The sequence below is a fragment of the Nerophis ophidion genome, linkage group LG28, assembly GCF_033978795.1.
Source record: "Nerophis ophidion isolate RoL-2023_Sa linkage group LG28, RoL_Noph_v1.0, whole genome shotgun sequence".
NCBI lineage: Eukaryota > Metazoa > Chordata > Actinopteri > Syngnathiformes > Syngnathidae > Nerophis > Nerophis ophidion.
Genome location: NC_084638.1, coordinates 15,427,982 through 15,443,879, shown reverse-complemented (window position 1 = coordinate 15,443,879; position 15,898 = coordinate 15,427,982). Strand labels below are relative to the sequence as shown.

The 15,898-nt window shown below is 41.2% G+C and overlaps 2 protein-coding genes across 3 annotated transcripts in view; both read left to right on the top strand.

Annotated features, from left to right (window-relative positions):
- The window catches only part of LOC133545334 (gastrula zinc finger protein XlCGF57.1-like), a 28,684-nt gene extending 19,889 nt beyond the window's left edge, over positions 1 to 8,795 (top strand). For both annotated transcript variants that reach the window (XM_061890815.1, XM_061890814.1), the window contains exon 2: positions 6,545 to 8,795. In XM_061890815.1, the coding sequence (XP_061746799.1) occupies positions 6,595 to 8,112 (1,518 nt within the window). In that variant the 5' untranslated portion in view covers positions 6,545 to 6,594 and the 3' untranslated portion in view covers positions 8,113 to 8,795. The remainder of the gene's footprint in view (positions 1 to 6,544) is intronic.
- The window catches only part of LOC133545329 (oocyte zinc finger protein XlCOF6.1-like), a 95,073-nt gene that overhangs the window by 48,742 nt on the left and 30,433 nt on the right, over positions 1 to 15,898 (top strand). The gene's annotated exons all lie outside the window — the stretch shown is intronic.

Here is a 15,898-nt window from a genome sequence, read left to right as displayed (position 1 = left end):
CCAAGTCCACAAAGCACATGTAGACTGGTTGGGCAAACTCCCATGCACCCTCAAGGACCCTGCCGAGAGTATAGAGCTGGTCCACAGTTCCATGACCAGGACGAAAACCACACTGTTCCACCTGAATCCGTGGTTCGACTATGCGGCATAAACTCCTCTCCAGTACACCTGAATAGACCTTCCCGGGAAGACTGAGGATGCTTATACATATTGACACAAATATATATAAAAAACTAACCTTATGACAGATGCTTTTGCAATTGTTTGATTTGATCTTTCACAACACCTAGTGGCCACAATAATTTATGACGTCAAGCTCATGCCGCAGAATCTTGAACGATGCGGACACGTTTGTTACTGGATACTTTCTATCAGACTTCTGTTTTGGAGACTTTGTGTACGTATTAAGCAACTATAATTATTTAATATGCTTAAATGTGCTGTTTTAGCTTAGCTGTTGTGTAGTTGCTAGCTCCTCCAAAGTGAAGGCCACAGCTATGTTTTTAACCGACAAGGGAGAGTGTTGAAAATGTGGTATTTGCGTATCGGTCCAATCAGCGGCAGCTGCGCCCTGTTTCGTCATTGGACCTAAGTCTTTGGCTTGGTAGGCGGGTACGAGCCTACCAGGCCAGGTGGTACGAGCACGAGCATGGAGGAGCCTTTGTGGTGGTGTCGCAGCTTGGTGGTCGTGCCGTCAGGTAACACCAGGAAGGTTCCTTCTTTGCGATATTGACTGGTGCTTTTTTTTCTCCCTGGACTCTGACTTCATATCTGGTGTTGTCCTTCAGACCTCGGCCAAGAAGCCGTGTAAACAGTGGCAAGAATGTGGGCGATAAGAGTTTATGTGCGTGGGCATGAACTTGCACCCAGTTTCAACTGGAACTCAGGACATATGATTATAAATAAATAAATGGGTTGTACTTGTATAGCGCTTTTCTACCTTCAAGGTACTCAAAGCGCTTTGACACTACTTCCACATTTACCCATTCACACACACATTCACACACTGATGGAGCGAGCTGCCATGCAAGGCGCCCACCAGCACCCATCAGGAGCAAGGGTGAAGTGTCTTGCTCAGGACACAACGGACATGACGAGGTTGGTTCTAGGTGGGATTTGAACCAGTGACCCTCGGGTTGCGCACGGCCACTCTCCCACTGCGCCACGCCGTCCCTAAGTTGCACGGCCTATTCTAATCTATATTAAACATTTCTTAAACACTTCATCCTTCATTATCTTGATTACATCCCAACTTTAGCTACCTGTAAAAATGAGTGACTTATCCTTGTCCATTTGTAAATAAAATGTTTTCCTAAATTATAGTCTCCTCACTTGAACCAGACAGTCATTAAGACAAAAGACCCTGCGAGGGCTTTGCCCTTTAAAAGGGAAAGCCCAAAAAGGACAGTATTGAGATGAATTCATCACATTTACTTTGAGGCATTTTATTATTAATATGTTCTGCTCTTGTTACTTGTGGCGGTATAGTTTGGTTGGTAGAGTGGCCGTGCCAGCAACTTGAGAGTTCCCGGTTCGATCCTAGCTTCTGCCGTCCTAGTCACTGCCGTTGTGTCCTTGGGCAAGACACTTTACCCACCTGCTCCCAGTGCCACCCACATTGGTTTAAATGTAACTTAGGTATTGGGTTTAGCTATGTAAAGCGCTTTGAGCCACTAGAGAAAAGTGCTATATAAATATAATTCACTTCACATGATATCTTGTTCTATTTTCTAATTTCATGGGGAACTGCACTTTTTGGCATCATTCACAGTCCCTATGTAAGTTAAAGTTAAAGTCCCAGCGGTAGTCACACAAAAGGTGTGGTGAAATTATCCTCTGCATTTGACCCATCCCCAAGTTCACCCCCTGGGAGGTGAGGGCAGCGGAGGCCGCACTCGGGAATCATTTGGTGATTTAACCCCCAACCCTTGATGCTGAGTGCCAAGCAAGGAGGCAATGGGTCTGTTTTAAAAGTGTTCTACTACAAACCCTGTTTTCATATGGGTTGGGAAATTGTGTTAGATGTAAATATAAAGAGAATACAATGATTTGCAAATCCTTTTCAACCCATATTCAATCAAATGCACTACAAAGACAAGATATTTGATGTTCAAAATCATAAACTTTATTTTTTTTTGCAAATAATAATTAACTTTTTAATAATTTCATGGCTGCAACACGTGCCAAAGTAGTTAGGAAAGGGCATGTACTAAAACGGCCTTCTTTCATCTCCGTAATATCGCTAAAATTCGCTCCATTCTGTCCAATAAAAACGCTGAGATCATTATCCATGCGTTTGTTACGTCTCGCCTCGACTACTGTAACGTATTATTTTCGGGTCTCCCCATGTCTAGCATTAAAAGATTACAGTTGGTACAAAATGTGGCTGCTAGACTTTTGACAAGAACAAGAAAGTTTGATCATATTAAGCCTGTACTGGCTCACCTGCACTGGCTTCCTGTGCACTTAAGATGTGACATTAAGGTTTTACTACTTTCGTATAAAATACTACACGGTCTAGCTCCATCCTATCTTGCCGATTGTATTGTACCATATGTCCCGGCAAGAAATCTGCGTTCAAAGGACTCCGGCTTATTAGTGATTCCCAAATTCCAAAAAAAGTCTGCGGGCTATAGAGCTTTTTCATTTCGGGCTCCAGTACTCTGGAATGCCCTCCCGGTAACAGTTCGAGATGCCACCTCAGTAGAAGCATTTAAGTCTCACCTTAAAACTCATTTGTATACTCTAGCCTTTAAATAGACTCCCTTTTTAGACCAGTTGATCTGCCGTTTCTTTTTTTTTTCCTCCTATGTCCCACTCTCCCTTGTGGAGGGGGTCCGGTCCGATCCGGTGGCCATGTACTGCTTGCCTGTGTATCGGCTGGGGACATCTCTGCGCTGCTGATCCGCCTCCGCTTGGGATGGTTTCCAGCTGGCTCCGCTGTGAGCGGGACTCTCGCTGCTGTGTTGGATCCGCTTTGGACTGGACTCTCACGACTGTGTTGGATCCAATATGGATTGAACTTTCACAGTATCATGTTAGACCCGCTCGACATCCATTGCTTTCCTCCTCTCCAAGGTTCTCATAGTCAACATTGTCACCGACGTCCCACTGGGTGAGTTTTCCTTGCCCTTATGTGGGCCTACCGAGGATGTGGTAGTGGTTTGTGTTGTGGTTTGTGCAGCCCTTTGAGACACTAGTGATTTAGGGCTGTATAAGTAAACATTGATTGATTGATGTTCACCACTGTTACATCACCTTTTCGTTTAACAACACTCAATAAAGTTTGGGAACTGAGGAAACTAATTGTTGAAGCTTTGAAAGTGCAATTCTTTCCCATTCTTGTTTTATGTAGAGCTTCAGTCGTTCAACAGTCCGGGGTCTCCGCTGTTGTATTTTACGCTTCATAATGCGCCACACATTTTCCATGAGAGACAGGTCTGGAATGCAGGCAGGCCAGAAAAGTACTTGCACCCTTTTTTACGAAGCCACGCTGTTGTAACACGTGCTGAATGTGGCTTGGCATTGTCTTGCTGAAATAAGCAGGGGCGTCCATGAAAAAGACGGCGCTTAGATGGCAGCATATGTTGTTCCAAAACCTGTATGTACCTTTCAGCATTAATGGTGCCTTCACAGATGTGTAAGTTACCCATGCCTTGGGCACTAATGCACCCCCATACCATCACAGATGCTGGCTTTTGAACTGTGCGTCGATAACAGTCTGGATGGTTCGCTTCCCCTTTGGTCCGGATGACACGATGTCGAATATTTCCAAAAACAATTTTAAATGTGGACTCGTCAGACCACAGAACGCTTTTTCACTTTGCATCAGTCCATCTTAGATGATCTCGGGCCCAGAGAAGCCAGCGGCGTTTCTGGATGTTGTTGATAAATGGCTTTCACTTTGCATAGTAGAGCTTTAACTTGCACTTACAGGTGTAGCGACAAACTGTATTTAGTGACAATGGTTTTCTGAAGTGTTCCTGAGCCCATGTGGTGATATCCTTTAGAGATTGATGTCGGTTTTTGATACAGTGCCGTCTGAAGGATCAAAGGTCACGGTCATTCAATGTTGGTTGCCGGCCATGTCGCTTACGTGGAGTGATTTTTCCAGTTTCTCTGAACCTCTTGATGATATTATGGACCTTAGATGTTGAAATTCCTAAATTTCTTGCAATTGCACTTTGAGAAACGTTGTTCTTAAACTGTTTGACTATTGGCTCACTCAGTTGTGGACAAAGGGGTGTACCTCGCCCCATCCTTTCTTGTGAAAGACTGAGCATTTTTTGGGAAGCTGTTTTCATACCCAATCATGGCACCCACCTGTTCCCAATTAATAAGTGTTAGATTAGCATTCCTCAACTTTATCAGTATTTATTCCCACCTTTCCCAACTTCTTTGTCAAGTGTTGCTGGCATCAAATTCTAAAGTTAATGATTATTTGCAAAAAAAACAATGTTTATCAGTTTGAACATCAAATATGTTGTCTTTGTAGCATATTCAACTGAATTTGGTTTGAAAATGATTTGCAAATCATTGTATTCCGTTTATATTTACATCCAACACATTTCCCAACTCATATGAAAACGGGGTTTGTACAACGCTGAAGTGCAGGCCCCCATCTCGCTACCCAGCATATGCCTGTTATATGATTCTTTAATTTTAGGCTTTTTAAAATCACATGTCTTGTGAAATTATGTCTGAAAACCTTTTTACAAGTTGCCTTCATGTCCATTAGGACTTTTCAAAGTATAAAATACCATCCACCTTAAACAGAATATTTTACTTTGAAAGTAAACTAGATAATTTATTTAGTGTTTATGCATGACTTCCTGTGCCACACGAGCAGATTTTAGCTCAATTGAACCGCCTTGTTGTGGCGACCGCTAAATATAGAAGACAGGTGGTGGAAATTGACACATTGACTTGAAAACAAAAACGGAACGAGTCCGTCACCGTGGCGCCGCCGTTCCACATCCAGTGGAAATACCCGGTTCCACTTACAAACGTTGCTTGGCGAGATCAATGACGAAACCTTACTTCGGGTTCAAAGCACAAAGCAACAGGAAATACATTTTCAACCTTCAGCACTCGCAGTGAGCCAACTTGATCACAAGATGACGTCATAACAGCGACAACAATGCAGAATGCAGATTTACACTGTAATCAACCTAATCTTTTCTCCAAGTGTATACATCAGTAACTGACATTAAAATCACAGGGGGTGCTGGAGCCTATCCCAGTAGCCCTCAGGCAGCAGCAAAATTATTGCAATTCAGATTTTCAGCCATATTGCCCACCCCTCGTAAGAAGTGGTCTTCTTTTCCTGTGAATAATGTCGTAAAGAGCAGTCTGTTTGTTTTCAGGCCAATTCATAGGATAACTTGTTTTTTTAAAGGCCTACTGAAATGAGATTTTCTTATTAAAATGGGGATTGCAGCTCCATTCTATGTGTCATACTTGATCATTTCACGATATTGCCATATTTTTGCTGAAAGGATTTAGTAGAGAACATCGACGATGAAGTTCACAACTTGTGGTCGCTAATAAAAAAAGCCTTGCCTTTACCGGAAGTAGCAGACAATGTGCGCGTGACGTCACGGGTTGTAGGGCTCCTCACATCCTCACATTGTTTATAATCATAGCCACCAGCAGCTAGAGCTATTCGGACCGAGAAAGCGACAATTTCCCCATTAATTTGAGCGAGGATGAAATATTTGTGGATGAGGAAACTTAGAGTGAAGGACTAAAAAAAAAAAAGGCGATTGCAGTGGGAGCGATTCTGATGTTTTTAGACACATTTACTAGGATAATTCTGGAAAATCCCTTATCTGCTATTGTGTTGCTAGTGTTTTAGTGAGTTTAACAGTACCTGATAGTCGGGGGGTGTGTCCACGGGTGAGTTGACGCCAGAGTCTCTGAGGGAAGTCACGGCAGCTGCAGCAGGACGCTCCGCTGATGTCTCCGGTGAGAGGCGACTTATTACCACAATTTTCTCACCAAAAACTGCCGGTGGACATGTAGTCTGGATCCATGTTCGCTTGACCGCTCTGATCCATAGTAAAGCTTCATCTTCGGGAATTTTAAACAAGGAAACACCGGCTGTGTTTTTGTGGTTAAAGGCTAAAAGCTACCCATCTCCATCTTTCTACTTTGACTTCTCCATTATTAATTGAAAAAATTGCAAAAGATTCAGCAACACAGATGACCAGAATACTGTGTAATTATGCGATTAAAGCAGACTACTTATAGCTTGGATCGGGCTGGAAAATAATGTCCGCTACAACCGGTGACGTCGAACGCACGCGTTATGATACCGCGACGTTTTAAACACGACACTTCGCAGGAAATTTAAAATTGCAATTTAGTAAACTAAAAAGGCCGTATTGGCATGTGTTGCAATGTTAATATTTCATCATTGATATATAAACTATCAGACTGCGTGGTCGCTAGTAGTGGGTTTCAGTAGGCCTTTAAGTTCATGTGAACTTACTGACTGAATCTGGACATTTCTCAAGCATGTTTGTCATTTTGTGTCCTGCAGACGTCTGTGAAGAACAACTTCTGCCTGAAAAACAGGAGTGCAGCTTCAGGATGGTGAAGGAGGATCCATCAAAGAGGAAGACCAAGCGCCACGGACCCTCTGGCGTCTCCTTTTCCTCTTTGACACAGACCCTTCCCTGTAAAAAGGAGGAGGAAGAGGAGGAACACAGTATGAGTCAGGAGGGAGAGCATATTGAAGGACTGGTGGAATTCCCAGTGACTGGTGTCCCTGTGAAGAGTGAAGATGATGAGGTCGAAGGTGAAAGTGAGGAGAAGAGAGAGGCGGAGCCTCCAAGCAGCAGCTCAACACAACACATGACAACAGAAGCTGATGGAGACCACTGTGGAGGATCACAAGCAGACAAGCTCTTAGCTCCACTATCAGATAGTGAGGACACAACGTCACACTCTCCTGACACTGATGATGAAGACTCTAAAGATGATAAGACATGTCACACTGACAACACTCACTTCAAGTGTGCTCACTGTGACAGAACCTTCAAATACCCTTGTCATCTGAAAACACACATGAGAAGACACACCGGAGAAAAACATTTTATCTGTTCAATATGTGGAAGAGGTTTTACACGAAGTCAGAGTTTGAAATTACACAGAATAATACACACTGAAAAAAAACCTTTTATGTGTTTAATCTGTAGCAAAGGTTTTGTTCTAAGTAACCTTTTGAAAGAACACATGAGAACACACACTGGTGAAAAACCTTTTATCTGTTCAATCTGTGGTAAAGGTTTTGTACAAAATAACAATTTGAAAGTACACATTAGAACACACACTGGTGAAAAACCTTTTATCTGTTCAATCTGTGGTAAAGGTTTTGTACAAAGTAACAATTTGAAAGTGCACATGACAACACACACTGGTGAAAATACGGTTTCTTGTTCAACCTGTGGTAAAGGTTTTACACGAAATCAATATTTGAAAGTACACATGAGAACACACACTGGAGAAAAACCTTTTTCCTGTTCAATTTGTGGTAAAGGTTTTACACATAGTCACCATTTGAAAGTACACACGAGAACGCACAGTGGCGAAAAACCTTTTTCCTGTTCAATCTGTGGTAAAATTTTTATACAGGGTAACAATTTGAAAGTACACATGACAACACACACTGGTGAAAAAACTGTTTCCTGTTCAACCTGTGGTAAAGGTTTTACACAAAGTCAATATTTGAAAGTACACATGAGAACACATTCTGGTGAAAAAACTTTTTCCTGTTCAACCTGTGGTAAAGGTTTTACACATGGTCACCATTTGAAAGTACACACGAGAACGCACACTGGCGAAAAACCTTTTTCCTGTTCAATATGTGGTAAAGGATTTACAGAGAGTCAACATTTGAAAAGACACATGAGAACACACACTGGTGAAAAATCACATTCCTGTTCAATCTGCAACAGAAGCTTTTGTGAACGACCAAACCTTGTAGTACACATGAGAACACACCCAGGAGAGAAAGTGTTGAGTTGCAGTGTGTGTGGTGAAAGATTCTCTTATAAGTACCAGTGTAAGAAACACAAGTGTGCTGGTGAGAACAGCAGCAGCAAATGAAACTGCAGGATTTGAAATAAACTGTCAAGATGGATGGATGGATGGACTTTAATTTTGGCTTTCTAACAACATCAGCACATATAACATGTGTGGCTTTGTTGTTTGTGTAACAATCTTTTAAACATGCTTCTACATTTATAGAATATATATTTTTATTAGTGTTTTTTTCAATCAAGTACATACATTAATATGCAACATTGTGTACTTTTATTAAAAATTTAACATAACAATTTGGCTGAAACGGTAAGAGTAAACAGTACAAGACATATTTTACATAAAATAAACATTTTATGTGTATATTTATATATTCATCAGACAATTTTAGACTTATTCTTAATACTGTTTTTATAGGTGCTTGAAATATTGAAATGTGACATATTTGTATTTCTAATTGTTAATAATCCCATAGATAAGCACCTTTATATGGTATACATATGTACTGGTTCACATCTGAAACATCTTCTGGACCACTTCAGGAAGCATATTATTATTTACTTTATACATCATTTGAACAGTTGTTTTTTATACAATTTTAAAATGTGTGACTTTATGAATCATTTGTTGGGTCTCTATACCATTTTATCAATTATCTTTATTACTCTCTTTTGTAATATGATGATTGTGTTGTGATTGTTTTATATGTATGTCCCCAGACCTTTATGCATTATAAAATTGAGAGAAAATGGCTGAATTGTTTGTGGAAGGATGGTTTTGTTTTTACAAACATTTCTGGATAAAAAAAAAAAAATACCATTGTTGTGTTTTAAACTTTTTTAATGTTTTTTTTTTTCCCTTTATAAACAAATGTCCATCCATCCATCCATTTTCTACCGCTTATTCCCTTTTTGGGGTCGCAGGGGGCGCTGGCGCCTATCTCAGCTACAATCGGGCGGAAGGCGGCGTACACCCTGGACAAGTCGCCACCTCATCGCAGGGCCAACACAGATAGACAGACAACATTCACGTGCACATTCACACACTAGGGCCAATTTAGTGTTGCCAATCAACCTATCCCCAGGTGCATGTCTTTGGAAGTGGGAAGAAGCCGGAGTACCCGGAGGGAACCCACGCATTCACAGGTAGAACATGCAAACTCCACACAGAAAGATCCAGAGCTTGGGATTGAACCCAGGACTGCAGGACCTTCGTATTGTTAGGCAGACACACTAACCCCTCTCCCACTGTGAAGCCCTAAACAGATGTCAATATCAAATCAAAGTTTGGAGTGTCAGGCAAAAGCCAATATTGTACATCATCCCACAGAGATTTACTTTGCATACATTCACAAAATAAACAGTTAATTTTTTTCCCCCCCTATTACAGAACGATCAAACGTTGTCTTCAATTGCAAAACAATATTCTAAAAAATATTTTAAGTGGTAAATTCCAGTTTTTTTTTTTGGTTAAATTAACTCCTTGGCTTCTGGAAGAATGGAAACTTTCAAGTTATTCGTATTTTTTATTTGTTTGTTTGTTTCCAAATAAATACAGTAATAAAGAAATAGTAAAGAATTGTCTAATTTCAGAGTTTCAAATCTGTAATATTGTGTCCATCCACCAACAGCCCAGAAAGTTTAGAAAATAGTTCTGGAAAAGGTGAGATAGTCTATTTAGAATATTTTGAACGGAAGATTTTATAATTTAAAAAAATGGTTTTGTCTATTTGCAGTTCGTATTTAATGAAATATTCAAATAATAAAATACTTTTATCAGTCAATAAGTGCATCAGCGACCAAATGCCTTTTTCAAACCATTGCTGTAGAAAGATGGATTTGTTTCTCATTTTAATATAACAACAATTCCATAGTGGAGTATTATGTGTGATGAAGTTGTGTTTGGAAATTAGTTTCCAGTTCAACAACACTTGCTGGTAGGGATCGGTATTGATCACATTTCAACCGATGCGGCATAGATTCCGGTACTTTGAAATCGATACCAATCCTTAACGAACCTACTTAGTGGTAGTTTTGTGTGTGTTAATAATATTAATTGTTTGTGATAATTAAATCAAAATGTTAATTGCAACATTTAAAAATGAGTTTGTTATGGTAAATGTTGTCCTTTTGTTACATCTTGTTTTATTATCATAGTATCATTTACAAGTAAGTTTATTTACAGTTGCAAGTCCAATACGCTAGGTGGTGGTAGTGTAAATTCATAGTGTTTGTGTTGCGCCCAAAAAAGTGTTTATAATGTACATATTGTACTTGTTACTCACAAGTCTTAGTTATAGTTGTCATTAAGTAAGTTAGAGGTGTTAACGTCATGAGAAATTGCTATTGTTAATCAGCAACATATCAAAAGCACAGCCAATATATATTAGCGATCACAACTTTCCGAAAAGTGGAGACTTACTTCACCTACTTTGTAGCATTTTTTAAGTAAAATTCTTTGTTAGCATTGAAAATTGCAACATTTACTCAAAGGTAGTTTGGCGGAGTCCGCTCTCAGTGTTTCTGGAGTGATCAGCAAATGTCAAACAGAGGTCAAATTAGTTTCCAAGTTGGATATTCAACAGACATTCAACATCCAGCCAGGCTGACTGTTTGTCCCTGGCACTGAAAACTCATGCCACGTCTGTCAGTCCCTGCTGACAAGTGCTTTAGTTTAAGGGACGGTCAATAAAGTAATTGTCATTGGCTCACTAGGAACATTTTAATTGTCAATAGCTTTAGTCATGTGACCTAGAACCTCTAACCTACTTTCATATTGTTTGTGCTAAAGCCGGCTCACGCTTTGAATTGCCCAGTTTAAAGGGATAAGCAGTATAAAATGGATGGACGGATGTTTAGTGACAGGCTGGAAACTGTCAAACCTCAAGCCCGCCAAGTGCTTGAACTCAAAGCAGTTTTACATGGTCATAGACTGAGAGTGTGCAGACCAAGAAAGAAACCCCTGTCCCAAAGTTGCCATCTGTAAGAAGGATTTACTTATAAGACACCCACACATTCAAGCAGTTTTTGGGACAAAACTTTACTGGTCAGATGAGACTTTGCCTCACCTTCAATCAACAGTGAAAAGGCTGATCTTTGTACACAAGCAGGTTTTCCAACAAGACAACAATATTAAACACACATACAAAACTGCTGTCCAAGGGTTTCAGGCAGGTTTCCAGAATGTCTGTTCCAGAGACTTGACCTTAACCCTGCTAAACATTTGAGAACAATGTTTTGAACTGGCTCTGTGCCAAGAAAGCAAACACACTTCAATCAAATCTACCAGTATTCCCAAGAACAGGGTCAAATATGCAACTGGAGTTTTGATGGAAGCGTTTTGCTTCATTTTTATGTATTTTGCGTGTTGTAAAGAAACCCTGAATTACCCCGCCGTAAGAACATCAGACTTTTATTCTGAGTTTCCGGGATTCAAATGAAACAAGAGCACAGAGCTCCTGCCATCTTAATGAAATACTTGTATGTTTTAGTAATGTATGTGTAAAAAAATATATATCTTACCTCGGAGTAAAAAGGAACAAGAATATGAAAATGAACAAGGTGTATCGCCACAATTTCAATCACTTTAACGCTTCTGTCATTTTAATGAATGACGTACGGGGACACCACTAACTCCCATCGCATAATTTTTTTTTTAAATGTTAATTTTTTTAAACAAAACACTTACTGTAACTTAACAAAAATATTTTACCTTTTCAGAATTCGGAAATAAATAAATAACTATAAAAATAGTAAAAAATCGATTTATTTTCCATTTGAAGCTGCTGGACAGATCTTTCAGGTTTGTGTACTGATCTGTGCGGTTTCATAATGAACACAGTATTTTTTAATAACGTTTGTTTTAAATGTAATGGTTTATGATGACATTGTTATTGAAATACGGATGACACAAAAGAACCATGGTAAGTAAGTGTGGCAAAAAAGGTGTGTGGGGGGCTCATTTTCTACGAAGGAGGACGAAGGGCGGATTGCGAGGAGGAGGAGAGGGGAGAGGAACGGAAGCTTCCGGAAGGAGAGACGCGGAACTACCAAACATTTGAAGTGAATATGGCGGCGGCGAGAGTGTCTAAATCTGTTTTGGCGGTTGAGCATAAGCTGTTTTGTGACTGGATCGAGATGGAAGGGGATAGTGACGGGATGTATGAGGATAGTATGGAAATGGATAGGACTAGAGGGGAGAGAAGAAAGAAGGGGAGAGGAGGGAGTGAAGGAAAGTCGAGTGCTAAAAGAGTGCATGAAGACGATGAAGAGGTTGATAAGAGGAAAAGGGTTATGATGGATGAATATAAGATCATTTATACATTTAAATCCAACCAAGATATGAATGACATTAGTTTGATGACACTGGTTAAGGGATTAAAGAAGGACATTGGAGAGGTGGAGATAGCAAAGGTGCTCAGGGACGGACGGCTGTTGATTAAATGCAAAAATGGAGAGCAAAAGAACAAAGCAATGCGATTGCAAAAACTGTGCAACAAAATAATAAAGGAAAAAATCGAAGTGGGAGAACGAAAGGGGGCAAGAGGAGTCGTGACAAGAATCCCAAGAGGAGAAAATTTAGATGATCTGAAAAGAGAAATAAAAGGAGGAACTGTCACTATGATGGAAAGAATGATGGCATTTAGGAACGGTGAAAAGACTGAGAGCGAACCCGTGCTAGTGCAATTTGCAGAGGAGGTCCCACCAGACGGAATCATGATTGGGTATTTAAGCTTCTATGTTAGAGCTTACGTGCCACCCCCAGTACGTTGTTTCAAGTGCCAACGCTATGGGCACATAGCTAGTGTGTGTCATGCTAAGATGAGATGTGGACGGTGTGGAGGAGAGCATGAATATGGACAATGTGGAGAAAATGAACAGGTCAAGTGTTGTAATTGTGGCGGGAATCACACAGCAGCGTATGGGGGCTGCATCATAAGAAAACAGGCAACAGAAGTACAGCAAATCAGAGTTGAAATAAATATTACATACGCAGAGGCAGTTAAAATAAGAAATCAAGAAAGTGCAGAACAGGACAGAAGTGAAAATAGTTCAAGAAATAAAAAACAAGAGGCAGCAAATACAGGAATTTCCATGGACAAACTAGATGTATTCCTGGCTTACGTAATAAACTGTACAGAACAGGCTAGAAACAAGACTGAGAAAATCAAAATAATTGTCAAAGCAGCAGCAAAGTTTTTATATTTAAAAGAACTATCCTGGGAACAGGTGCAAGGTGAGCTACAGAGAGTAGACGAGACCGAGTCATGTGACCACAATCCAACGCCATGTTAATTGTTCAGTGGAATGCCAGAAGTTTGATAGCAAACGGACAGGAATTAAAGGGATGTATTAATAATATGAAAAATAAACCACATATAATATGTATTCAAGAAACATGGCTGAAGCCAAAATTAAACTTTATAATAAAAGGATACATAACGATACATAAAGATAGGAATGATGGGCAAGGAGGAGGATGTGCCATATTTATTAAGGAAGATATGCCATCCATCCATCCATCTTCTTCCGCTTATCCGAGGTCGGGTCGCGGGGGCAGCAGCCTAAGCAGGGAAGCCCAGACTTCCCTCTCCCCAGGCACTTCGTCTAGCTCTTCCCGGGGGATCCCGAGGCCTTCCCAGGCCAGCCGGGAGACATAGTCTTCCCAACGTGTCCTGGGTCTTCCCCGTGGCCTCCTACCGGTTGGACGTGCCCTAAACACCTCCCTCGGGAGGCGTTCGGGTGGCATCCTGACCAGATGCCCGAACCACCTCATCTGGCTCCTCTCGATGTGGAGGAGCAGCGGCTTTACTTTAAGTTCCTCCCGGATGACGGAGTTTCTCACCCTATCTCTAAGGGAGAGCCCCGCCACACGGCGGAGGAAACTCATTCCCGCCGCTTGTACCCGTGATCTTATCCTTTTGGTCATGACCCAAAGCTCATGACCATAGGTGAGGATGGGAACGTAGATCGACCGGTAAATTGAGAGCTTTGCCTTCCGGCTCAGCTCCTTCTTCACCACAACAGATCGGTACAACGTCCGCATTACTGAAGACGCCGCACCGATCCGCCTGTCGATCTCACGATCCACTCTTCCCTCACTCGTGAACAAGACTCCTAGGTACTTGAACTCCTCCACTTGGGGCAGGGTCTCCTCCCCAACCCGGAGATGGCCACCCTTTTCCAGGAGAGAACCATGGACTCGGATTTGGAGGTGCTGATTCTCATTCCGGCCGCTTCACACTCGGCTGCGAACCGATCCAGTGAGAGCTGAGGATCCCGGTCAGATGAAGCCAACAGGACCACATCGTCTGCAAAAAGCAGAGACCTAATCCTGCGGCCACCAAACCGGAACCCCTCAACGCCTTGACTGCGCCTAGAAATTCTGTCCATAAAAGTTATGAACAGAATCGGTGACAAAGGGCAACCTTGGCAGAGTCCAACCCTCACTGGAAATGTGTCCGACTTACTGCCAGCAATGCGGACCAAGCTCTGGCACTGATCGTACAGGGATCGGACTGCCATAATAAGACAGTCCGATACCCCATACTCTCTTGGTTGACAAGACTCTGCAGCATCGCGTGGACATCGGGGGCGGTACCTCTGGATTGGCAGACCGGGGTGGTGGTCCCTCTCTTTAAGAAGGGGGACCGGAGGGTGTGTTCCAACTATCGTGGGATCACACTCCTCAGCCTTCCCGGTAAGGTTTATTCAGGTGTACTGGAGAGGAGGCTACGTCGGATAGTCGAACCTCGGATTCAGGAGGAACAGTTTGGTTTTCGTCCTGGTCGTGGAAGAGGAAGATATGCATTATTCAATATTAAAAGTAAATCAAGAACCAGAGATAGTAGGAGTAGAAGTATGGAATAATAAAGAAAGATACAAAGTACTAAACTTCTATAATCCATGCAAGAAATTAGAAATTCACCAACTAGAAACAATAATCGAGCACTGGAGTGGTGACTTTAATGCACATAGCACAATGTGGGGTGAAAGGGATGACTGGAATGGGGAAACATTGGAAGCACTTTTGGAGGAAAAAGAACTGGTGTGTGTGAATGATGGGTCGGGAACAAGGTTAGATGTCGTCACGGGTAAAGAAACAGCAATAGATTTAACACTAGTGTCACAAGGGTTAGCAGGAAAGGTGGAGTGGGAAGTAAATAAATACAGCACTATGGGAAGTGATCACTATCCAATCTTCATTCACATAAACATAAATCATAGGACAGAAAGTACTAGGATAGAAGGAAGATGGAAGTATAATCATGGTGACTGGGGGAAATTTAGGGAAATTACCGACATAACTTTAAAGGAAGTAGATATAGATCAAGATATTGAACAATTAAATACAGATATTACAAAGTGCATAATAGAAGCAGCCGAACAGAGCATACCAAGGAATAGTATAGGGAGAAGAAGGAAGATAGTGCCGTGGTGGACACAAGAGTGTACAGATGCAATACAAGAACGGAATAGAGCATTTAGAATATTGAGAAGGACACATAATTTCCAAGACATGATCCAATATAAAAGGCATCAAGCTAGAGTAAGGTATGTTATTCAAAAAACAAGAAAACACCATTGGACAACTTTTTGTGAAACACTAAATAGAACTACTCCTTTAAGCCAGGTGTGGGGAATGATCAAGAGAATGTCAGGGGTCAGAAAAGAACATAAAAATCATGTGATGAAAGATGGAATGCGGAGTGTGGTAGGAAATAAAGAAAAATCAGAACTTTTAGCAAAAAACTTTGTTAAAATGCACAGTAATGATAATTTGAGAAATGTAGAAAAACAAAAGAGAGAAGAAACAATTAGTTTAAATATTGAGGAAATGAAGGAAGACAACG